General features: G+C 37.5%; 1 protein-coding gene across 1 annotated transcript in view; it reads right to left on the bottom strand.

Annotated features, from left to right (window-relative positions):
• RYR2 (ryanodine receptor 2) overlaps positions 1-25,703 on the bottom strand; it is a 736,030-nt gene that overhangs the window by 94,539 nt on the left and 615,788 nt on the right. The window contains exons 71-79 of the mRNA XM_064594590.1: positions 23,612-23,704; positions 16,454-16,624; positions 15,079-15,138; positions 12,143-12,277; positions 9,936-9,980; positions 9,042-9,154; positions 6,509-6,605; positions 4,196-4,299; positions 2,613-2,664 (exon numbers count right to left, since the gene is read on the bottom strand). Coding sequence (XP_064450660.1) covers positions 2,613-2,664; positions 4,196-4,299; positions 6,509-6,605; positions 9,042-9,154; positions 9,936-9,980; positions 12,143-12,277; positions 15,079-15,138; positions 16,454-16,624; positions 23,612-23,704 — 870 coding nt within the window. The remainder of the gene's footprint in view (positions 1-2,612; positions 2,665-4,195; positions 4,300-6,508; positions 6,606-9,041; positions 9,155-9,935; positions 9,981-12,142; positions 12,278-15,078; positions 15,139-16,453; positions 16,625-23,611; positions 23,705-25,703) is intronic.

Genomic DNA, 25,703 nt, shown 5'->3' on the forward strand with positions numbered 1-25,703 from the left:
TAATTAGAGAAACGATGACATATATTAAAAATTATTAAAACTGGGGCCTGGGTGGTTTGGTCAGTTAAGTGTCCGACTCTTGATCTCGACTTGGGTCTTAATCTCAGGATCATGAGTTCAAGCCCTGCATTGGCCTCCATGGTGGGAGAGAAGTCTAGTTAAAAAAACAAAAACAAAAACAAAAACAAAAAGAATTACTAAAATTAAAAATACATGGATTGTCAATATAGGTAGGAGATGAAACTCCATAGAAATTCATAAATGCCTTGGAATTTTGGTGGGCAGGCAAGCTCAAAAGGAGGCAAAAAATTTCAAATTAATGAGTTCCTACAATTTATTGTAAATGTACGGGATCCTAAGCAGTGCAGAGAGGATATGGTCCCCATAGGCACTACACAGGTGAACTCACAACTAGTATACTGTGTTCAATTAATTTCTGGGTGGCACATATTAAAAAACTAGAGTACGTGTGGGGTAGAATGAACTGAGTGATGGAAGACTGATACCTCTAACGATAAGAAGAGTAAGGTGATTTAATTATCAAGGGGGAAAATCTTGGAAGAAAGGGAGCAACACCAAATACTTGACCATGTATCAAAAGAGATGAGCTGCTTTAGGACACAAGGAGAACCAGGAGGAAGCAAATTCTGCTTCAGCCACAAGGAAGAACTTTAACAATCAGGAATATCTTATCCTCAAACCATGAGGTTCCACCTTTGTAGCCCACCTGCTTGGTGGTTCTTCAAATGCAGAGGACAACAGTCTATGGACTCCTTTACAACCTCCTTATTTGTCAGCTCCCTTCTTCTTCATGCCCTTATTTATCCTAGTTAAGAGTCCATGATCAAGGAGGAAATATCCTTCCCTCTTTTATCTTTTAGCTCAGTGTTTTTTAAACTATGGGTTTCAGCCCATTCATTGGATGCAGAATCTAATTAATGAGTCAGGATCTAAAATAATTTTTTTATTTAAATATAATAGAAAATATCAGACTCTACTGCTCATTGGAAGGGTATAATTTCATGAAAATTTTCTTTCAATATATCTATTTTTATGTTTCCATAAATATACTGGGTAAATGTGTTTCTTATTGGGGGTTATAGCTTAAAATAAAGTTGGAAAGACACAGCTTTTCCTCATGCTCTGGAACCTGTCCTCTTCCCCTGCTCCCATTCACTCAAGACCTCACACCACAAATTACTCCCTTGCCCTCTCTACTGGTTCATTCCCACCAGGAGAGAAGCATGTTCAAATCTCTCACATAAAAGTAAACAAATGTCAAGCAAACAAAAATAATCCCCCTTCAACATCACAATTCCATCTAGATATTGGTTCCTTTATATTGTTTCTCCCCTCTCTCAATCTTCTAGTAAAGAAATGTCTAGGCCACATCTCACATGTGAATCTCTACTTTCTTCCCTACAATATGGCACTCATGCCGCCAATGGCCTCTCTCCATAATCTCCTGAAATTGTTCTTACCATGGTCACATGATGCACATGTACTAAATCCCAGAGAAGTCTCAATCCTCACCTTGTTCATCCATACCCCCAGCAGCATATGGTTCTGTTGAGTACCCACTTAGGCCCACAGCTCCTACATATGCTCACACTTAAGATTCTCTCCCCACCCCCTTTTTTTATGGGTTCCTTTTCTTCTAATCATCTTTTATATACCCATGTCCTTAGAGGCGTGGTCATGGGCCTTTCACTCTCATGATGCCTTCTCTGCCTGGGGCAAGACCATCCACTCGTATGGCCTCGATTCCCTTCAAATGTGCATACAACCCAAATCTGTATTTATTAGCTGTCCCTGAGATGCTGAATGTCAGACAGGAATGCCTCATCACGTATCTGACCTCTCCACTGGGCTGTCTTACAGGCATTTTTAACTCATATGTCCAAAATAAAATTTGCCATCTCTCCCCTTCACTTCAGGCCTACAATTCTTCTAGCACTCCCCATCTCAGTATCTGGTATCACTGCGTACCCAGTCGCCCACATCAGAGGCCTCAGAGACACCCTGACTGCTCTTTTAAACTCATCCCCTCATTCACCCTCCTCTTGTGAGATATAAATGAAATAGACCCTCAGTAAATATGAGCTGTTCCTATTTTTGCATGGTCCACTCATCATTAGGCAGTCAAGGACTTCCATAAACCTTAGCTTAAGCAACTTTCACTACTCTCCTATGCAACCTCCTCCCTATACCCCTAATAGCGCCTCTACCATTAAACTTAGCAGAGCTTTCTGCAATCACCTGCTTACATTTTGTCTTCTCCATCAGACTATAAACTCCAGGAAGGGTATGTGCATTTCCTTCTTATTCACCATGTTACCTCCAAAATACCTTGATGCCCCGTGAGTATTTGGAAACTTAATGAGCTCCCCATAAAAAAAATGTTAAGAGAGCAAACAATGATTATCTGTAAAGGAAGTCAGAACAGAGACTCATGCAACAAGTGGAAAATTGAGATTAATACCCTTTAGGTTTCTAAGATTTAACAGTATTTTATTTGGACCCAGAAATACATAGATTCTTTATCCTTTGTCAGATGAAAATGATTTTCCTTTATTAAAATTAAACATTAAAATCAAGATATATTTACTTACCTTTGCCATAATATCTGCATAAGCCATATATAAAAAATCTTCCTCCAGTTTGCTATGAAAAACAAGAAGAAAACGTGAGTTTTTAAGTAGGAGGCTAGTCATATGTAAAACTGCCATCACTGTATAAAATAACCTTTATTTTTCAACCAGTATGCCCTTTTAAAATGAAGTAAACACAAAACTTAGGCAAAGTCATCATTCAAAAATATGGTAGAATCAGACAGCAAAGATCTCAGACCTAAACAGCTGACCCATCTTACCTTCCAGAAGAGGCCTTCAAGTCTCACAAAATAAATGGTCTACTGATTTACATACAAATGTAACAGCTTTAATTTTCTTGAAACTACACAAGCTGAAACAAGCAAGTTTAAACGAGGTAGGGGCTTTTGACAGCAGAAGTGATACTTGACATTTGATGGGAAGATTCCCCAAATTATTATGTTACTACACTGTTCAAAAATATAGTGATTCTTAAAAATTAAGAAATGTGTTTAATATCTTCTTCTTAAGACATATGGAAACCATTAATTCATGAAGAAAGGTTTCCATCAGAAAGTACCTAATATTTGCAAAGTTATTTTAGCAGTTTTAAGGTTCAGCCATCAGAAAAATTCACTTATGAAAATACCTCATTACCTGACAATGCCAGACAGAGGGTTGCTCTATGCTTAGGGATGAGATGATTTTGTTAGTTAGGAAATAATAGAGAGAGAGACATCGTGAGAGAAGGATGGATCACACTGGCTAAGAGGGAGAAATGTGCATTATTACGGCATGCATAGAGGTCAAATGAACTCGTCTAGACTCTCAAAAGACTCATGTGGATAGGACTGATCATTAAATTATCTTCCAGCTTTTGCAGGAATGAGAGTGAAGCCTAGGGGAAAGCAGGCTCCCTTTTGTATGGCAGGGAGGCAGATAAATGTTTTATAACCTCTGAAAGATTTCATCCACAGAATCTCTGCAGTGCACCCTATTATGAGCAAATGCTGAGCCCATTTTGATTACTGGGCATCTAAGGACATAGAGGTTTAACTACACAGAGGTTTGGCCTTTGTGGCTTTGGTGAATTCATACAAATAAGACTGTAGAAGCCACAGAAAATGGAGAATGCCCTTAAAACAGACCTCAAAGAAACGTCCTGTTGAGTTGATGGCTCACCCACCTCCTAAAGGTTTCCTCAGACCCACTGCACAATGGAGACACAATCTACCCAGGAAATTTGGGTCACCCTTGGCCTCCACACATTTTTTCGTACTGGAATTTGCTTTGGGCTCTTCTGTTTTATTTATAAAGGCCATTTGTGATAAAGAAAAAATAATTTCATAAGATTCGGGATCAACTGCATCAGCTAATGACAAAATTGTTACAAAAAATTGGAGCTCACAGACAGACATTAAAGCCTGAACTTGAATGAATGTTGGTCCACAGGTGTATGGCAGACTGGTCCTATCTCGGAACAATTCTCTCTCCTAACAAGAACAAGATGAAATTGCAACATGAATGTGTGAAACACAAGATACTCAGACATGGGGTTTCTTTATCTGTTCTTCCTATGCTCACACGAACCCTCCCAACCATACCATTTCTCTGTTAAAGCTGTTCTACTAAACAGAAGGATGAGCTGATGGAGGGGATCAACTCTCTTCGTGCCTTCCTCTTCTTCTGGAGGGTTGGCTCCAGGTTTCTACAAAAAAGCCAAATTGATAAAATTTCACATTAAATGAAATGCACACACAAAGCCAGGAGTAATATGAGGGTCAGGAACAATGACTAAAAGGAAAGCCATCTTCTTCCTGCTCTGGCGTGCGTGTGCATGTGTGTGTTTTACATGCAATGTGCATGCAAGTGTGTGTGTTTTAGGCACTGTGCATGCACATGTGTATTTTATATACATTGTGCATGCATGTGTGTGTGTTACATTAATCAATGCAAAACTATGCAGCTTAAAAAAAAAAGATATTTAATAATTGGACCAAAAGACACTGTGAGCAAGGATGACTCACATCATTTAAAAATCCTGAATGCTATTCTTAGAAGCAGATTCACAACTGGGAGTGTATTTGTTACAGAAATTTCAGCTTTAGGGAGGGCTCAATTTGCAAAGAATTACAACAAAATCCTCAGTCACTCCAAGTATAAACATTTAGTTCACAGAGCAGTGAAAACTGATTATTATCAAACAAAACATTTTCCTTGCCTACACAAACAATGTCAGGTAAAGAATGCTAAATGACTTAATGCTTGAACCACTTACATGTTTTTTTTTTTTTCTTTTCAGTTACTTTAAACTTAAAAAGAATACTTTTGTACTATTAGAATTTCTAACACGAGGAAAATTATTAAGCATTTTTACTCAATGTAGAATTAGTTAATCTTGACTGTTGAATGGTTTAATGACTTTTCTATCTCTATTGCCTTACACATTCAGACTGATTTTTTTCTTGATTTCTTTTTTCATTTTTATTTTTTTATTATGTTCAGTTAGCCAGCATATAGTATATCATAAGTTTTTGTTGTAGTGTTCAACAATTCATTAGTCATGTATAACATCCAGTGCTCATCACAACATGTGCCCTCCTTAATAGCCATCACCCGGCTACCCCATTCCTCAACCCCCTCTGCTCTGTAACCCTCAGTTTGAGTGAATGAGTAAAACTATACGATAATTGTCTTTCTCTACTTGACTCTGCTTGACTTATTTCACTTAGCATAATCCCTTCCAGTTCCATCCATGTTGATGCAAATGGTGGGTATTCACCCTTTCTGATGGCTGAGTAATATTCCATTGTATATATGGACCACATCTTCTTTATCCATTTGTCTGTTGAAGGGCATCTCGGTTCCTTCCACAGTTTGGCTATTGTGGACATTGCTGCTATGAACATTGGGGTTCATGTGCCCCTTCTATTTACTACATCTGTATCTTTGGGGTAAATACCTAGTAGTGCAATCGCTGGGTTGTAGGGTAGCTCTATTTTTAACACAGACTGATTTTTTCTCTACATAAAAGATCTTCTTTTCCTGGATTTATGGCTTAATATTGTAGATACTGGGTAAATTTCTATAAGCTATCTAATATTCTATGGGTTGTTTTGGTTCTAAAGACAAACTGAATTCACTTAAAATATATGGGGAAAATCAAGGTCAAGCATTCATGAATTGTCTCAGTTTATCCAATATTCCCTGATAACTTGTGAGTTGAAAAATAACTTTTAGACAGGAGGTCATTAAGTTGGGAATCATGAAGCCTCCAACTAGTCTGCAAAATTCTACCAGACCATATGCTTATAAATTTTCCTGAGAAGATGGCTTTAATCAGATATTTTAACAGATCCACAACTTAGAAAAGAATAAGACAATGGCTGTCCAGAGTGCTCTGCTCTCAGTACAAGAGCGTCCTTACCAGCACAGCATGGTGGAACCAAAAATCTACTTGCCATCTACATTTACCATGACTTCCTGTCCTTCTTGTATCCAGTCTATCATTCTCTGCCCTGTGTGTTTTTAAAAACCAGCTACTTTTTATTGGCTTTGTTAACCTTCACTTATGTTTGGTGAATAACTTCATTATGGTTCAGCTTGTATAGCTCTATACTGGTTCTAAGGTGGTTAAAGGGGCTTTGAGGAAGAATTTAAGAGAATAATGGAATCAACATTTGGTTAATAATAAACTATCATTCAGCTTCACTTCTGAATTGCATGGTGTTGAAGAGAGCTCTCTGAAATAAGGATAAAATTTTCCCTAAACACTGAATGCAATGACAATCAAGAATAAATTTCCCAGGATGAATACGCTACAATGATATTTTCTCTTCAATATGATAAGTGCTCACACCAGTGTTATTCCACCAAACCCAAACCCTCTTTCATCTTATAACCCCATTAAAACATACTGCTAAATCTTCTATCAGCTTATCTTCAAAGTAGTGTTCTTCTGTTTCAATCCAAGACTTTTCATATCCCTGAAGAAAGAGATTGACAGCCCGGTGCCTAAAAGATAAGCACAATTTCAAACAAAGAATTTTTTAAATACACTGGAAAAGTATTCATTAGTGCTTTATCACTGGACTTTGCATGCACTAAGAAAGATAAAACAACAAACTTTCTACTCATGATTGCAGAGGCAATACATCGTAGTGAAGAAGGCAAGGCTTCTCAGATCACAGGCTGACTTACATTCAAATTCTGGCTCGGCCATTTCTAAGCTTCACAACACACCGGCCAAGTTATTCACTTTACCAACTTTCACTTTTTCCATTGATAAAACTAGGAGAACCCCATCTGTACTTCAGTTTTGCAAGATGTAAAAGGAGATAAACAATGTAAAGCACAGTGGGTAGACAGATGGTCATTAAGTGGTAGCTATTATGACAATAAGGTGGCTCTGGATAAACCATGTACTAAGCGTTCATAAAGGAATTATTCAGTGTTTGAGTTAACATTTGGTACAGACCCTGAGGATTACAAAACAAAATGTATTACGTGAACTTAATAGGAGTATGTATCCAAAGACTAAATCCTAGGATACTGAAGTTTAAATGGTTGCCTATGAAATAAAAGAGCACTGGAGACTAAAAGAATCAATAAACTCATCATGAAGTTGATGAGAGGTACAGATAAGACGCCACCATAAGAAAGGATAAAAGAAAGTTATGACCATAAGGAAACATCCTAAGAGAATATCAGAAGTGTTAAAAGGAGACGTGCCATCACAGGATGGAAAGCTGAGCCTAGCGGTACCAAGGGCGGGCTATGCAGTTATGAGCCATACGCTCAGATAGGTTTACGAAGAGTCTGGAAAGTCAATGGAAGGAACTGACGATGCACCTGGAACTGCTAGAGATCGCCGTAAAGTCCTGTGCATGAAACAGGCGTGACAAAGGATGGGCTCAGCTTTCCTGGGACAGCAGAACCACCCAAGCAGCTTCTGCACAATACACTTGCTAAGCACTCACAGAAATGCTGATTCAATAGGTTGAAGCTTGGGTGTTTCTGAAATGAATTTGAGTGCATTTCCCCAAAGCACCAGCTTTGAAAGCCACCCCAAAAAGGGATACACTTTTGAAAATGTTTTATCAGAGGGAGTGGATCAGCAGACTCTGTGACATCGGGGAAATGAGCTCGGAATCTGCTGCCATCAACCTGATAAGAGGCGATAAACAAGTGAGCTGAAGAGGTGGCCATTCAGGGAAGAGTATCCCTGTGAAGCAGCTCAAAGAAAAAATCTGATGGAACTTGGAGAATGACTGGATAGGAGTGAACAGAAAAGGAATAAGACAATGAACTCAAAGTTAATGTTCTCTTGACTAACTGGTGACCTCATAACGGAGTCAGAGAATTTAAAAGGCGTACATGGTCTGAGGGGGAAATTCATGTATTTTTATACTCAGTGAGTGTGTCAGAGCAAGGAGTCCAGCTGTCTTAGTGAAAGGGGAATGTGTGAAGTTTGTTTGCTTTTTTGTTTTGTTTTACTCCCTGACTCATTTATTTATTCAAACATGTACTGCAAGTCAGAGTTCTAGGTACTGAGGATATAAAATTGAACACCACTCTAAAGGATCTCAAAGTCCAGATCAGAGAGACAAACAGGCCCAACGCTACAGGAACGGGCCCACAGCTAGAGGTCTGGAAAAGCATCCTAGAAACAAAGAGGATGAAGCATTCCATTTGCAAGGAATGGAAGAGCATGCTCCAAAAAGGAGATGCAGCTGAGCCAAGTCCTGTTTACCAGATGTGGGGATGATGCCACTGACACAAAGCTCCGAGTGGAATGGGCACAGTTTCTTGGGAAAACTACAAGGAGGCAGAACTGGCACCTCGGCCATGGAGCCAGACTCCAATGTACCAGGTTATTACTCTATTAACAAGTATGCCCGCTGTAAGAGAAGGTGGGGGGGGGCGTCTGTTGAACGCAGTGATGTTATCTCCATGAACTAGTTCCATATCAGTTCTTCTCCCCAAGACAGACAATCGCTCAAAATAATAAATAACAATTAACATGTATAGTGTTAAGTTCGGCTCTAAGCACCCTGTACCTCAACCCATTAGGTCATCTGAACAAGTCCATGAGGCAAATCTCATCACGGTACACATGAAGAAACTTGACCAATGTCAGGCAGCCATCAGCTGAGATGCCAGGATTCAAATCAAGGTTGTCTGAGTTCCTAATTACCCCACCCCGCCTTACATATGTGAGCAGATTTTCCTCAGTATTTAAGAGTATTTAACAATCACACTGTAGACCTTAGTCCTCTGGGAATACCCAGCGAAGAAAAACAAACTCAAGTATTACACAGAAGAACCAAAGCATCTCTTCCATCTGTCTCTCAGACTATTGAACTCATGTTAAAATGGACACTATACTCCTACTGCTTAGTAGGGAAAAAAATAACTTCAATCTATTACAGACATTAAAAAAAGTCTGACCTTGGCAGGTTGTATAACGGAGCCATCCGGAAGCAGGCTACCACTGCCCTTTTCCTCTGTTTGGATAACAGTTTGTGCCATACAGCCTTCTTCGATCTCTGTGGATGCTCCACCTGAGGTAAAAGGATACAAAAAAAAAATTAAATATTTAAACCCTGGACTACCCTCAAAAATACAGTATTAAACAGCTGTGCCTTTTAGATTAAAAACTTTTGGAATTTCAATTTCAATTTCGAGTACCTTACAATTATTATGGAAAAACCCATGTCCTAGAGGTAACCCAATGTTAAATTGGAAATAGGTTTAAATGTTTCATATTTTCTTTAGTCAAAATATAATATTTCCCCACCCCAGTACTGTGTACTTAAGAAGCTATGTCATCTCTAAAAATCAAAGAAATATAAAACCATTTTACATAAAATCATGTTTTCAGAATTTGGTTATGGTTCTAAAACATATTTTCTGTCTACGCAAAAAAATAACCTACTTACTTATGTACCCATTTAAACCAATTTTATCCTAAGAGTTTACAGCAGTCAACAGGAATAGAGGCAGACACAGAAAATTCTACCGAAAATTCAACTGTTCCTTAATATAATAGGATGGAGAGAAGATGACAAGGCTTCGGGAACACATTATTAGGAGTGAGGAACACATTACTAGGAGTGAGGTAAAGAATTTAATTTTGCAAAAATGTTAAAATACGTAATTATTTTGTTAGAGAGAGACAAACGAGAATTCAAAGTTGTAGTAAATGAGGCAAGCAAGCTATATATTTAGCTAATGGTGTTTGGAGCTCCAAGACGAAAAAGAGATTAATTATAAGTATTAGACAGGAAAAAAAACCCAACATGTAATTCTAAATTAATTAGTAGTCTCTAGGTAATTGAACACTGTACTTCCCAGACTGTAATATCTCCGGCGCATACATGTAGATTTCTGTAAGAAATAAAAATGTTGCGTTACCTAAAAAAATAAAACTAAAATCTATTATCCTTTGTGGTAAAGGGTCAAAATATGAATGTCATAATGCATTAACAATGTCTGGACTACAGTGGTTTAGAAATTTTAACGAAGCAACTTGTATAATTGGAAAACACTTATTTCTGTGATGGTCATCCCTCCAAGGATCAGTAAACACTTTCTGACAATTGTCCTCTTCTGTTTTCTTCTGGATGACTGTGTTAAGTGAATCAAGGGTAGTACTGTTCAACTAGATCCAATGCATTCAAGTTCCATTTTGAGATTCAGTCTGTACAGACTAGCTTTCTGTGGGAATCCGGCATTCTGATCGGTGTGGGTGGCAGTCAACAATTACAATAAAGTACCGAAGCGTTGAAGATCCAGTTGTGAACATGGTAGAAAATGTGTCCGTCATCATGAAGCTTACCACTTGGCAGAGCATTTTATTATACATGAAAAGTCCCTGAATAGTGAGGTTTCTTCTAACTGTCTGAATGCCGGGAGGTGCTGATGTGTTGGCACGGCTTGAGTTTGAGTATTAGGAAATTGCAAGGGGACAGGTTACTCTCATGGGACCAATGACCAGATGTGCAGTATAAAATATACAATTGCAGGGGCACCTGGGTGGCTCAGTTGGTTAATCCTCTACTTTCTGCTCAGGTCATGATCCCAGGGTCTTGGGATCCAGCCCCACATCGGGCTCCTTGCTCAGCAGGGAGCCTGCTTCTCCCTCTGCCTGCCACTCTCCTTGCTTGTGGGGCTTTCTGTCTCTCTCTCTCTCTCTCAAATAAATAAAATCTTAAAAAAAAAAAGAAATAAAATATACAATTGCAAAGGTTGCTGATACGGGAGATAAATCAAGTATCTGCTACGCATCCACTGTTTTCGCATTGAGTTGAGCAAGTGAAGATATTCTTCGCAAGCTACTCAATGAATGAGGGACAAATTAACATTAGAATAGAGGCATTGAAGGCATGAATTCCTCTTGTGGCCCATCTTTCACTCTTTTCTAGTCTTTGGTAATTGATGATTTCTTTTTACTCATATTCTTAACAATGTGAAGAATAGTTGACCTTAACTAAAATCTGACCCCCTTACCTTTTCCTAGAAAATTCCTTTAAGATTATGGAGATCACCTACTTGGCAACGAGACTGTCTGGACTCCTTGTATGTCTATTCAGCACATTTTGTGTCCCGGCACATCTGTATCAGTACATCTTTATCTATTTATGTGTCCACATGCTCTACTACGGCATGACCTACTTGAGTCGAGAGACAGCATTCAATCCCCAGAACCTGCAGAGTTCTGCCATACGGTAGTGCATACAATAAACGTTCATGGAGGGAATGGCTGCGTCATAGAATGAATCTCACTACATATGACTTCGCTCATTACAATTGAATACAGTTATCAATATATGTCGCTAGAATAAAACATCTAACACATATTTTACCTAACCAGAAGATTCCTTACACAACAATATAACCCATGGATGGATAATGTTTCAACTATTATTGGTTTGGGAATTGCTGAATAATGAATAAGGAAATCAAACACATAGTGAACTTTGTAGTTTAAGGTAGGATACAACTGAAAAATTATATAAAAACACTATTCTCACACAATTTTAATATCAATGCACTGCTCTTCTCTAAATGTAATTTATTGCTGATCTTGGAGAAAATTAACTCAAAAATACCTATAATAAAAGGAAAGGTGAAGCAAAAGACCAAAAAAAAATTCAAATACTAAACTAGTGACAGCATCTCAAACATGTTGTTATGAGCAGTAATAAAAAATGATATGTAGAACATGGAATCAGGTAACTCTTGAAATTTTTGTTAGAATGATTTAAAATTAAATATATAATCCTATTTATCTGTATAATCACAGAAATATCTTGAGAAAAGACAAAAAAACAAAGGCTGTGATATCCCAAAATACATTAGCTATATATTGCTACAAAAATTATAAGCTTGGAAATTTTGCTTATTAGATGTAAGCGCTCCTGAATCATATATTCTTTATAATAAATATGCTAAACATATATGTTTTTTGGCCCACAGCTAAGAATGAATCATTTAAAATGCGCTTACATGGTTAAGGCAAATACAATGGAATCAATGCAGAATCTAACCTGCTCAAGATGAAAAAGCACATTGGCTATATCTAATACTCTTTCCACAGTCTTCTCCGGATCTGATGTATCTTCGGTCCTGTTCGGTAAATCTTTGTAAAGAGCCATTTGCCATCTGATAGCAGGATCCTCCAACTGCAGAAAAAAGGAAAAAGTTTCAAAAATACAAGGTTACAACCTAAAGGGGGGAAGACCTACTTTATTGAGTGTAGCCCAGTGTCAAAACTCTGTGCAGAGATCAGGTCAGAGAGTGATCTCATACTCATGAAATTAATCATCTAGTGGAGAAGATAGAAATTAAATATGTACAATTGTGATGAAGGCTACTGAAGAGAAATATAAGGTATCGTGAGCTTCAACTTAACATGCTGGTGGTTGGTAAGATTCCCCTGAACACGGGAAGTTTTGCCTAAGACGTAAGGATGAGCTGGACATAGTCAAGGCAAGGAAGTAGACAAAGCAACCTTCTATCTTTCTCTTCCCCTTTCACAAACACTGAAAGATCTACATACTTATTTTCACAGGCAATGATATGGGATCACACTTAACTATAAATAGAGGGACTCTACCAGTGAGCTCAGTTTCACTGAAACAAAGATAGCAATATAAACCGATGGAAGGTTAATAAAGTCATATTCTATAATAAAGGAGTCTTTTTAACACTGTCAATTTTCCTGAGTGGGAGATATAACTGAATTCTGTATGTTTTTGAGAAGGATTATTATAAAATCATAGAAACTGAAAAATACAAGCATCCTTACAAGGAACAGATCACATTACTGCAAAGAAATAACAGAAATAACTATGTCATTAAAAACAGGCAAAGCAATCCCCTTATATTTCTCTTCCCCTTTCAAATTTCCATTAAGAATGGGAGACAAAGGGTAATGAAGCAAAGGTAAATGGACAACATCGGAAACTTCACAACTCCTAGTCTGAGAAAACAGAGTTGGAAATGTGAAAAATAACTTTCACCTAGAGGCAAACACTGAATGACTTGTAAACACCATTTGTCCTTTGATAAAACGAAATGTTTTTTTCCCATATACTTTTTTCATCTGAGGACTGTGTTTGGTACTTCTGAATTTTAACACATGTTTACTTGTATTTGGCAAGATAAGTAGAATCTTTATTCTTTCTAATATAAAATTACTCCTTCTGGCTCCCAGGATTACCAGTCCTACAATTTCAAAACAATATATTTGAGAAGGTGTTAGGAACAAAAGAATTCATCTTCTGTTAATCTGTATGGCTCCATAATATGTGTGCCTAAGTCGCAGCACAAGTATAGACTGAAATGTCAAAAAGAAAATCTATGTATTCATTACCACTTTATTTTCAGGTCTCATCCATTTTGAAGTGAAATGTTGATTATGTACGTGTTTCCTTCTCTGCTCTTCTTTCTTCCTGACTCCCCAGTACACAATATAAATTGTCCACAGTACTCCTACAAGTAACCTCTAGAATATAATGGAAGAATTTCCTTCTGGGGCGCCTGGGTGGCTCAGTCATTAAGTGTCTGCCTTCGGCTCAGGTCATGATCCCAGGGTCCTGGGATCAAGCCCCGTATCAGGCTCCCTGCTCCACGGGGAGCCTGCTTCTCCCTCTCCCACTCCCCCTGCTTGTGTTCCCTCTCTAGCTGTGTTTCTCTCTGTCAAATAAATAAATAAAACCTTTAAAAAAAAAAAAAAAGAATTTCCTTCTGCTTCTTCAAGACAACCTTTTTCATTTGATTATTTCCCGAGAGAAGCACAGACCTTCCTTAAGAGGTACTAAACATCTCCTGACTCTACTTGGTAGTGGTTGTCCTAGACCATGGTTCTCAAAGTGCGGTCTTGAGTCCCCTGGGAGACCCTTTCAAGGACTACATGATCTCCATAAATACCCATATATGTAGCATAAACCCTCCACTTGAGGTTTAGTTGGAAGATCTATTAGTACATTTTAAAATGTTCACAATCTTTTTGCTATCTGAAAAGGGATCAAGCTCTAATAGGAATTCATCTCCTGTTCTAGACAAGTTTATAACTAAATGTATGACTGGGTACATACACATCAAAGTGCACATGAAATTTGTTTTAATCAATATTTATTTCTTGTGAATATTGCAAAGGTACATCTCACCTTTATCATATTGTAGTCCTAAGTGTTAAAAGAAAAAGAATATGGTTTTGATCTTGGAAAGAAACATTTTAATACCCAGAAAAGCAAACATTATATTGTAGTCACTACTTTTTGACATTTGGACATTTTCATAATTGAGAAAATTCTCCAAAAGGGACACCAGAATGGAAGCAAATACACTGAATCAAAATAATAAGCTGCTAGATTTCATACACTACATAGGAGGTTCTATAAACATATGAACAATTTATCTCTTAGTATGAAAAAAATTCCAAATAATAGTAAATGCTTACTGGACTACAAAACGTACTTCTAGCAATTTTTTTTTTTTTTTTTTTACCCAACAGTAATAAGTAGCGTTCTCATGATTTCCATTCATGTTTTCCTTCACCTCCCTAGGTAAATTCATTTATTCCTATTATGGCAATTCTTAATATCTCCTATGTATTAATGACTCTTAAATACACATATTTAATTTCTGGTCACTAGATGTAAAAGTTTAAATTCTTATGGACACCTGTCTCCATGTCCCCAAAAGTCCTCAAATACAGCTAGTGAAGGAAATTTCCAACCTTTATTTCAAATCATGACAGATTTTCTTCAAAGTCTGAGATTCTTTGATGATCTACTTTAAAAATCCATCATTTGTTATCTTGAGAGTCTTTAATACCAAAAGGTTTGCAAGTAGAATAAAGACTGATTAAAGTATTATATTTCTACTTTCTTAACTGCTGAAGTAACATTATATGTAGTACTATTCAAAGAGAGATTAACTAATTCATAAATACTAAATGTGGTTAAATCTGGCTTACCTTGCCTTGTAAATGAATATTACTGCGGATTATATCTCGTACTTCATCCTCAGTGTCTTTCTGTCAAGAAATAAATGTTACCTAAAAGAAGTCTTACAATGCATCAACTGTCACAAGTCAACAGAAATAAATCTCACTGCTTTTGAAATAGTATATGTCAAAATAAACATATTTACAGGATTTAAATACATGTCACAAATTTGGGGGGGTTCTTTTTCAGATAATTTCTTGATACTGCTGTGACTAGAAACAAGATAACAACCTACTTTATTTCTACAGTAAGTGCCGTTAAGACTCAATGGAAGAGAATTTCCAGTTCACAGGAAGTGGGAGAACCATGTTCCCTTGGGTTCAAACAGAAGTATGTCTCCATTATTCTCTGAAATCTCCACCAAGTAATTTTGGCACTTAATGATATCCCCCATGCTCCAGTAATACCAAGGAGCATATCCTGAGAATCAAATACTAGAACAACTGTTAGCAGAACTGCATCCATGCAGTCCACTCTGCTACAACATCCCCTTAATTATCTCACAGTGTTAAACTCTGGATACACAGAAAGGTGCTTCATTCAGTGTGGGAACAGGCAGAGGAAGAATATGCGCTCCAATTTCCCTAAATATAAAATAGTAATCCCAATGTATATTTTTGTAAAATTGCATCTGTGTAGCCATGAAGAGAAAACACAGGGGCCATAAAGAGATCTGGAAAACTTAAATTTCAAAGGTTGCAAAAGAGAAGAGCTGCTGATTTAAAAGTCAACACCTTGGGGCGCCTGGGTGGCTCAGTCGTTAAGCATCTGCCTTCTGCTCAGGTCATGATCCCAGGGTCCTGGGATCGAACCCCGCATCGGGCTCCCTGCTCAGCGGGAAGCCTGCTTCTCCCTCTCCCACTCCCCCTGCTTGTGTTCCCTCTCTAGCTGTCTCTCTCTCTGTCAAATAAATAAAATAAAATCTTTAAAAAAAAAAAAAGTCAACACCTTATCCAGCCACCATCAGCACAGCAGATGATTCTTCTAACAGTGAAAGATTACCCCTCAAAAATTTGAAGAGACGTCTCATAACAAATTTTATATAGGAGTTCATATGGAATCCATTTTTTTTTCCACTACCAGGAACTTGTTTGCATCTTTTCCCTATGGTTCCTGAGTAGTCTCTGAAGGTGATTAACATAATTTAGAAAGAAAAACAGCCACACACACAAAAAAAATAGGCAGTCTTTGTATCTGAATGGTAGAGTTTACAGAGAGAAACTGCTCAACAGAACATTTAATGCCAATGAAATATTGACACAGAGCAGTGAGCAGAAGGAGACTACACATTTGAGAGTTGGGAGGACAAGTGATCGTCATTACCAGTGTGCACAGGAAACTTACCATACTGAACCGGTTTTTGGCCAGAGCAATGAGCTCCTGGTCCCCAGGGGCACAGATATTCAACCCAATGGGCAGCAATCGCTTCAGAGCTGCCACAATAAGAGAAGTCTGCATGGAATATCGATCTCCTTTGCGCTTCATTTTCTTCCTTTCCTGATCAGAGACAGCTGCCTACGGAACAAAGCTGTGTTAGAATTTGTGACTGCTTTTCTCAAGTTCAGAACTATGAACCTCTCCTAACTTGTCTGTGGTTCCATCTTCCTTATTTTCAGTTGGTCCCTATTTTTGAGAATCCTTTTCCTCTTTCCTTCTTAGCATCTCTTGCTAATTTCCAAGTCCTACTTTCAGCTTCCCAGCTCATTACCATTCACTGGTGTGCTTTCTACACACTTTCAAAAGGAGAATGCACATTGTGATTTTAGAGGAGCAGACGGATATATGAAAAATCTGTGGGAATTTCAGATATAGTATGTTTTATAGTTTTCATTGCTTATGAGGAAAAATGTAAGAATATATGGTTTATTTTTGTTTTGATAGATGCTTGCTTTCAAATATGAACTCTCTTTCTCTCACACACATGCACATGATACATATAAAACTATTAGAAAATATATTAGCCTTTTATGTAATCTGCAGACTTGTCTCCCTAGGGCATTAACCCCTCTCTAGTGGAAACAGATGTAATATACTAATTGGTGTAACATAAATATTCAGGATTATCTCTGGATGACCTGTTTACATCTGAATACTGCCATGCTACATCAGGGTTCTTTTGTGATTTTTGTTAAATTTTATGTCTGTGCCTCAGGGTCACTTTAAATGCAGGGTCTAATTTTCACTGGGTAATGAGTATTATTCTATTAAGAGGGTATACTTGAACATCAAAATTAAGATAATTGTCCCATATCCACTTCTTTGTGCATGTTAAATTTCTTTGTAGCAATAAATCACACATGGAAGATATTTTCAGGATAATAACATACTGTAATAGTTTTGGCCTACTGTGAAAAAAAAAAAAAAAAACAGAAGAGAATTTAACATACAAATGATTTGCTTTCCCCCCAAAGAGACAAAATCTATCACAACATGTTGAATTTTTTCATATTAAGTAGTAAAATAATTGTCATCATAAAGTAATGGTAGCTTATATATTAATATTATATAATGTATTTACTATGATATATATTATATATTGATATATCAAACCTATAATATCTTAACTATAGCAATGAAATTATATTAACTTTCCAAAGAGATGTACTTATTGCATAGATCCTGCCCTTTACCAATTTGTAAGAGATTAATTTCAGTAAGTTTAGGAGAAAAAAAAACAATGAATAATTATTTGTACTATTAAATTGATTAACCCATAAAAAAATGGATCAGTGGTTTTAAATGAGCTCTTTGCTATAAGGAAATGCAACCACAGTGATAAAAATAATTACCCAAATAAGGAACCGACATCCTAAAAATTAAACAAATTGATACAAATTACACAAACATATTTCTATCCAATTCTGGTAATTTCGCTTCAGCAAAACAATGTCCTACAATACGTTAATGTCTACATTTTGTTGGTGTTGCGGTTTTCTTTGATTTTAACTTGTAAAGTTCTTTTGGGTTTATGATTGTATAAGTACAGGGAGCTTTTACCTGGTTTGATATTTATAAATATTTAAGTGACCATATAATAAAAATAATTAAAATCAACACTAAGGGCAACTTTAAATTGCTCAATTTTGAGAAACACCAGATCAATAAATTCCTACTTATGCTCAAACAGTAATCTTGCATCATATGCAACAGGAAATCTATAAACCGAAAAGAGAAGTTGCTATATCTTTGAACACTTATGGGTGATAGAATCCACTTCTAGTATAAAGAAGTTAAATCTACAAACAATCAAGTATCCTCATGTACATCTATGTCAGTTGGGTTTTTTTCTTTGATTGGCACCTTTTTCGTCCACAGACTATAGAGCTCCATTAGGACAGTGGCCAAATTTGTTCTGTTCCTTTCCATCTACTCAGAACCAAGCATTTTGCCTTGCCCATAGGAGCTGCTCAGTAATTTGAGAAGAACTGCTAAAGCTACTGAATTTGCATGATATTTCACTTTTGACCAATTCCTAACATTTGAATCAGAGATGAATAGCTTGGTCAGAGATGAATAGCTTGGTCAATATATGGGCATACTTAGAGAGGAAAGTAGGATAAACTGACCTCTGTCATCAATCAGTCTCTCTCTGTCTCTCTCTCGCTCTCACACACACAAAAATAGCTCTAACAATCTCACCTAAAATAATCTAAAATTTAATAGAGATCAGGAAAAAAGGGAAGCATTTCTAATACTCCTATACTGAAATAGCCTACCAAAGCAAAACAAAACACAGATATTTATTAATGGTTTTAAAAAATATTTTAGACATATTAATTATAAAAGTGAGCCTAATGATCAAAAAGACAAGAGATAATAAATGCTGGCGATGATGTGGGGGAAAGGGAGCCCTTGTGCACTGTTGGTGGGAATGCAAACGGGTGCAGGCACTGTGGGAAACAGTAGGAAGTTTCCTCAAAAAATTAAAAATAGGAAGATATGATCCAGCAATTACACTGCCAGATATTCACCCAAAGGGAATGAAAACAGGGTCTCAAAGAGATATCTGCACTCTCCTGTTCACTGCAGCATTATTCACAATAGCCAAGATCTGGAAACAACCTATGAGTTCGTGCATGGATATATACACAGAGTGGGGTGTCATTCAACTACGAGAAAGAAAGAAATCCTGCCACTGCAACAACATGGGTGAATCCTGAGGGCATTGTGCTAAATAAATAAGTTAGACAGAGAAAGACAAATACCATATGATATCACATATATGTGGAATCTAAAAAAGCCAAACTGAGGAAAACAGAGAGCAGAGTGGTGGTTCCCAGGGGCTGGGAAGTTAAGGGGCGGGGCAGGGAATGGGGAGATGCTGATCAAAAGGTACACACCTCCAGTTATAAGATAAATAAGTTCTGGGGATCTAAGGTACAGCAGAGTGATTAGTTAATGATCCTATGTTATCTACTTGAAAGTTGTCAAGAGATTAGATCTTAAGTGTCCTCACCACAAAAAAACATGGTAATTATTTGACATGATGTGGGTATTAACTAATGCTATGCTGATAATCAAGTCGCAATACAGAGGTGTATCAAATCAATATGCTGTTGATTTGTTCACCTTGCATTACATAATATTATATGTCAGTTGTATTTTAATAAAGCTAGGGAAAATAGTGACTTTTAAACAACTAAGGCCAATTGCTACATTTCAACAGGAACTGAAATCTTAAAACAAAATAGGATATAATTCTCTTTTTTTTTTTTTAAGATTTTATTTATTTGTCAGAGAGAGACACAGCGAGAGAGGGAACACAAGCAGAGGGAGTGGGAGAGGGAGAAGCAGGCTCCCCGCGGAGCAGGGAGCCCAATGCGGGGCTTGATCCCAGGACCCTGGGATCATGACCTGACCCGAAGGCAGATGCTTAACGACTGAGCCACCCAGGTGCCCCGAAAATAGGATATAATTCTATAATGCAATAGGCAAAACCCACTATTTTTTTTCTCACATCGACAAACAGAATTTGTAACAGATGCTACCTGTATATGTTTTTAAAACAAGTTATGAAATTAACAACTTCAACAATGCTAGCCATATAATGATGCAACATTATATATTTTGCACCAATTCAACATTCAATAGTGTTTACTATTCAACAATAGTAAAGTAAGACACACACAAATGCCCAGGTTAAGGACCAAATTTCAAACTCTTTAAATTCAAATTTTCATTTGATTTATCCATACTAATTAAGTAGCCGTGATGCACCAAGCGCTGCATTGAGCTTTAGAATTACCAAGTCAATAAAACATGTTCCCTGCCTTTGTAGAATGTTTGGTCTAAAAGAAGTCACAGTGGGGTTGCACACAAAGGGCCCAGGGCCCTGCTGGAAGGAAGGGCTCAGAGCAAGAGCAGGGGACAGGAGGGAATGGCTTCCTTGGAGGGAGGGCACTCACCACCCTACATGTTAACAACCAGGGGAAGTACACTAATAGCCCCTTGCAGTAGTCAGCAGCACCATTCCCCACACTTCGGACAAAGACACAGCTGGGCTGCCACACCCCACATGCGTGGTCACCCTCTCTGAAGAGCATTATGGCCAATTTCAAATGCACTGGCCTCTCTCTGCCTTATGGGCTACGTACATATTAAGTCAAAATGAGGTTCCCAATCCCAGATTACCATATTCCGAATTGGTCTGCTGGCTTCAGCTGTCTATGTCCATCTTTTACCTAGAGTCATCTATTTTCTATCTTATCAAGTCCCTGCTTGGATGCCTGGCTGAAGACTGATACATGACAATTTGTTCCGTGGTTTACGTTTGGGTCTGAATCTCCATTCAAAAGAGTTCCTTTTTTCTTCTGGACCCTGGGGGATGGATTGATCGGTCATGGTGATATCTCGGGCAGACAGTTTGAGGCTTTGTCAGAGGAATCCCCGAAGCCTTCTGCATCATTCTGTTCTCAGCATCGCATGGGGGGAAACACCTCCCTGTCCATTTCAGCTTCAGATGTCAGACCTATGGCTGCCCTCCTGTTATCCATTCTTGGCACTAGATCTGAACAAGACAGACTTTTGGGAAAGATGTTACTCATCCCCTACTACATCCCACTTCTGGGTCCTTCATGCCATCTGGGCTTAGCAAAGCACCTCAACGGCACTGATGAAAGTATAGTTATGATGCTACTTTGGTCAACACAGTTACTCTCAAATCTGTCCAAATGCTGAAACACAAGGACATCATGATTCCTTTGGTGAAACAATACAGCATATTAGTGAATTGGACTCCATTATTTAAACTAGAAACATTACTTCTAGGAAAAAAGTTCATGGTACTTATGCGATATAAAATTTCAAGCACATGTGCAAACAAAATCAACAACAAATCTTAAAAACAAGGAAGGAAAGCATGATCACTGATTTCTAAAAACTTTGTCAAGGGCACCTGGGTGTCTCAGTTGGTACAGAGTCTGTCTTCAACTCAGGTCATGATCTCAGGGGCCTGGGATTGAGCCCCAAGGTGGGCTCCCTGCTCAGCGGGAAGTCTGTTTCTCCCTCTCCCTCTTGCCCTGCTCATGTTCTCTCTCTCTCTCTCAAATGAATAAAATCTTAAAATAAATAAATAAATAAATAAATAAATAAATAAATAAAGTACTTTGTCAATGTTGCTGTTATTTGCTATGTATCCTGTCTCAGAGTGTCAGCAGTTGTATGGTAAAGAGATGGAAAGGTTTGAGAAAATTTAGTGCATGTGGAGGCGGGGATGGGGGGGCGGATATTAAGATGCTTCAATCCATTACTTTGCATTTTCTCCCTGCAAATAGGAGTAAATGTTACTCTGAGTCAATCTGTACAGATGCCCCCGGTCTGGCTTCCAGGATGCACAGTGGACTATAATGAGGAAAAAGAGGGAAGAGGATGTCTGTAAGAACAGGCAGACCTCTGCTTTAAAGACTTTTCATTTATCGTTGAGTTTCATGATAGACCAGAACCACCATCATCGACCCAAAGGAAACACTGACCCCTTTTTGCCCTCTCTCTATGCCTTTGATAACAGGGTCCTAAGTTGACAACATGCTGTCAAAGCAGAAATATTCACTAACAGTTTTCAGTTCAAAACATCCATGAGACATGCACAGCATCTCAGGACAGCAACAGCTCACTCTTCAGGCTTATCGGCAGCCCAGAGGAGAGCAAAGTTCTCATCTTTTATGTGTGTTTCCAGAGCACAGGCACATAAATAGTCTCTCAGTTGGACAGATGTTCTAGGTATGCAAACCTTCAGTGAGGCTTAGCTTTTAGTTCATGTGTAATAGTGTCTAATACATGGCATTTAAAACTCTAAAAAAGAACAGGAGCATTGAGTGATGCGAGTCAACTATCCTCATGGCCACCAAAGAAGCAGGTGACAGGTACCAGTCATTCTTGGGTCATGCAGTAGGTGTCCCTCCCACTGAAACTCTCTTCCATCATTGACAGAGAGGGTAGAGACTGATTTCCTTGGCCAGACTCACACTATTCTGCATCTTTGGCCATTTGGCAGCATACTTTCTGCGTTACCCCATGTAATATATTCATTTTCTTATTTAGTGGTAATTTGAACAATAAAGGCATGAATTTTAAAGTGTTTTGAAAGTTCCTCCCCTCACCAACATGAGTGACAGAGAAAACAAAAATCTAGAGCCATACATCCCATCTCCTATGTGAGAACCTGGAATTCATACATGTGGTTCCTAAACAGTGCAGCTAATTATTTTGATGTTTACATACTTGGCACATGTAAATGCACATATATTTAACCTTGATAAATTGGCGGTGTTGACTAATTATATGTATATTACACTGACTGGCAATTGTGTGTGTGTGTGTGTGTGTGTAAAGTATGTCTTTTTACTCTGATTCTTTGACATCTTGGGGTCTTGCTGATCTTTGACTGTCCCTCCTAATACTGATCATTTCCTACAGATAATAAATTACTTTCCTGCAAGCATGCTTTTCATATACAAACCAACCAACCCAGACTCTCATATTCCCCAATTACGTCTTTTCCTGGGTCTCGATCCACCTGCCTTAATCGCCCCAGGGCTAGGTACCAGACAACTAGGGATGCTCCCTAAACCCCAGAGTCCATTGAAATTACTCGAACTGGTCAATCCGAAACCTGCTTACCCTGCTTTGCCTGCCCCTTCCCATAAAAACCTCAATGAAGTTTTCTGCCCACCTCTTCCCCCTTGTTCCCTCTGCCACAAGACTGACAATAATGCTTTGCCACATGCCCCCACCATATGCCATGCCTTCAGTTTCTAGGGAACTGCAAGTAAAACCTTCTTCCTTCATGGAAGTCATTTCTGTGTCTGTGTGTCTTACCGTACCTACTTAAAACAAATCCTGCATACCCTTAAAACCTTGTGTATGCGTGTATGCATTTAATCAGTAAGCATTACAAAATCTCTAAAATCTCAGCTGTACACCTTCCAAAATATGTAGAAAAAATCAACAATGAAAGTTACATTCAAAAATTTTCTAGAACTGGGCAACAGATTATAGTAATACCTTTGACATCTTTGACTTGGTGTCAGTGATAAGGAAAGACATATTGTTGATTTCATTCTGTACCACGAAGTTCTGCTCTTCCCTCTTGAAATTCTGAGAATTTGCAAAGAAAATTTCAGTTAAAATATAACTGATATATAACATGGATAAGAAGCCCATGTAATTAGAGGTTACACAGGACCCAAAAGTTTATACAAAGATAAGTAGTAATTTGATATATAAGACTTACCAAGAAAGGGGAGCAAATATTTTTTTTAAATATCCAATGAGGGTGCTTGGCTTGGGGCAACAATTCTGGGAACTAGATATAAATATGTATGCTTCAAAGGTGGGAAAACTAAGATCCAGAATTATTTAAATACAAATGTCACACATCTACCAAAGGGTGGAGTGAGTATTCAAATCCCAATTTAGCTGGTGAAAGGCATATACTGCTTCTTGGGAGAAAAACAGGGCACACACATCTATGATGTAACTTTCCAGTCTGTCATTTATTTTATCTACTTTCTCATAACATTATTTTATTCACTTTTAACTCAGGAACATAAGAACACAGGCAAAGCCAAGTGTTTGAGCAGTGATAGTAAAGAAGGCAAACAAAATAAAAGCGAGATCATCAGAGTTTTAAAAGAGAAGTTAATGATCTAAGCATATGCCTTCCTCTTTCGGATGAGCAAAACCCAAATAAAATGATTTCCTAGTAAGGATCCAAATATGTTAATAACTGATGAGTAATAAAAGGTTTTGTGTGAAGGACAATGAAAGGACTAAGCTTTGACTTTCATTCAGCTCACACTAACATTCTGATCTTACCATTTATAATAATATGGTTGCTCATAGAGTTTCACCTTTAAATATCTGGGGAAGAATATACAGGACACATACTAACAGATTTGGGTTTTAAATATACCCATGAGATTCAAAAGTACATATTCAGATTTTTTTCTTACTCCTGAAATTATCATTAGACATTCATCTAAAAATCTACTGACTGTGATAAATACTCCAAATACTTGTTCCAAAATTTTGACTTGCATATATATTTGAAGAAGCTTTTTTGGTATTTTGGTGACTGATGAAGTTGAAGATTCTCAGTCCTTCAAGGAAAAATATGCAGTTTTTACTTTTCTCGATTTACTCCTGGGCTCTGGATTTCAAATATTCCTTCAGAAGCACCCTGAATGATCTAATGCACCCTTTTCAACATGAGTTACACAGGCTCAGAAATCATTTGCTGTTATCTAGAGGAACATAAAGGATCTAAAAAAATTTTAGACATCATAGAAAATGAAAGTCAATGTGAAGATATAAGTGCATATATTAAAAAAAACATTATTCCACCTATTATTTCAGGGTAATTGTATTTTATATACATTTTGGTATCAAGTTTGACAGACTCCTCAGAAGTAGGCAATAAATAATATTTATTACCCTAAACATTAGGTAGGAAAATTTTATTTTTTTATAAATATGATGTTTCTAAAATAAAAGAATTTGTATAACCATCTGATAAAATAAATTGGGAAGTCACCTCAAATAATGAAGCTGAGGTTGAGGTTTTATTTTTATTTTCTTGGAGTCTCCCATTTGCTAAGTGCCATCAAGAATTATAACTGACACAAAAATTCTAAGCTTTTGAAATAATTTGGGGCAACAATAAATGCTTACTTACCCATAGTTGCTAGTTATTGGAAATAATTATAGAATACTATATCAAGTTCTTCTTATTAAAATCCTTTCCCAATTTAAAAATACAGAGTTCTACTTGTGACATACAAAATAGTGAAAATTCACTAAAGATGTACTTATAAATTCTATCAACAGAATTCCTAGAAGGAGCTATATTTTATTCTAATGTGAGCAAAACTAAACTCCTGTAGAAACAAAGGTGTGTGCTGCTGGAGCAAATTTAAAGAAGTAGTACCTTTACAAGTAAACAAGTGTTATCTTGTGCTTGAAAAACAAGTCTATCTCAGCATTTCTCAAACTAGTCATGAGGGCCCCCCGGGGGGCTTAGCAAAACCTCTACACAGAGGGAAGCCTGTAGGATAAAAGGCCACATCTCTATGTCCATGTTGTCCTAAAATTTAGG

Source organism: Mirounga angustirostris, unplaced genomic scaffold (genome assembly GCF_029215605.1).
Source record: "Mirounga angustirostris isolate CCGP_5_RB_7025 unplaced genomic scaffold, mMirAng1.0.hap1 SCAF_6, whole genome shotgun sequence".
Classification (NCBI taxonomy): Eukaryota; Metazoa; Chordata; class Mammalia; order Carnivora; family Phocidae; genus Mirounga; species Mirounga angustirostris.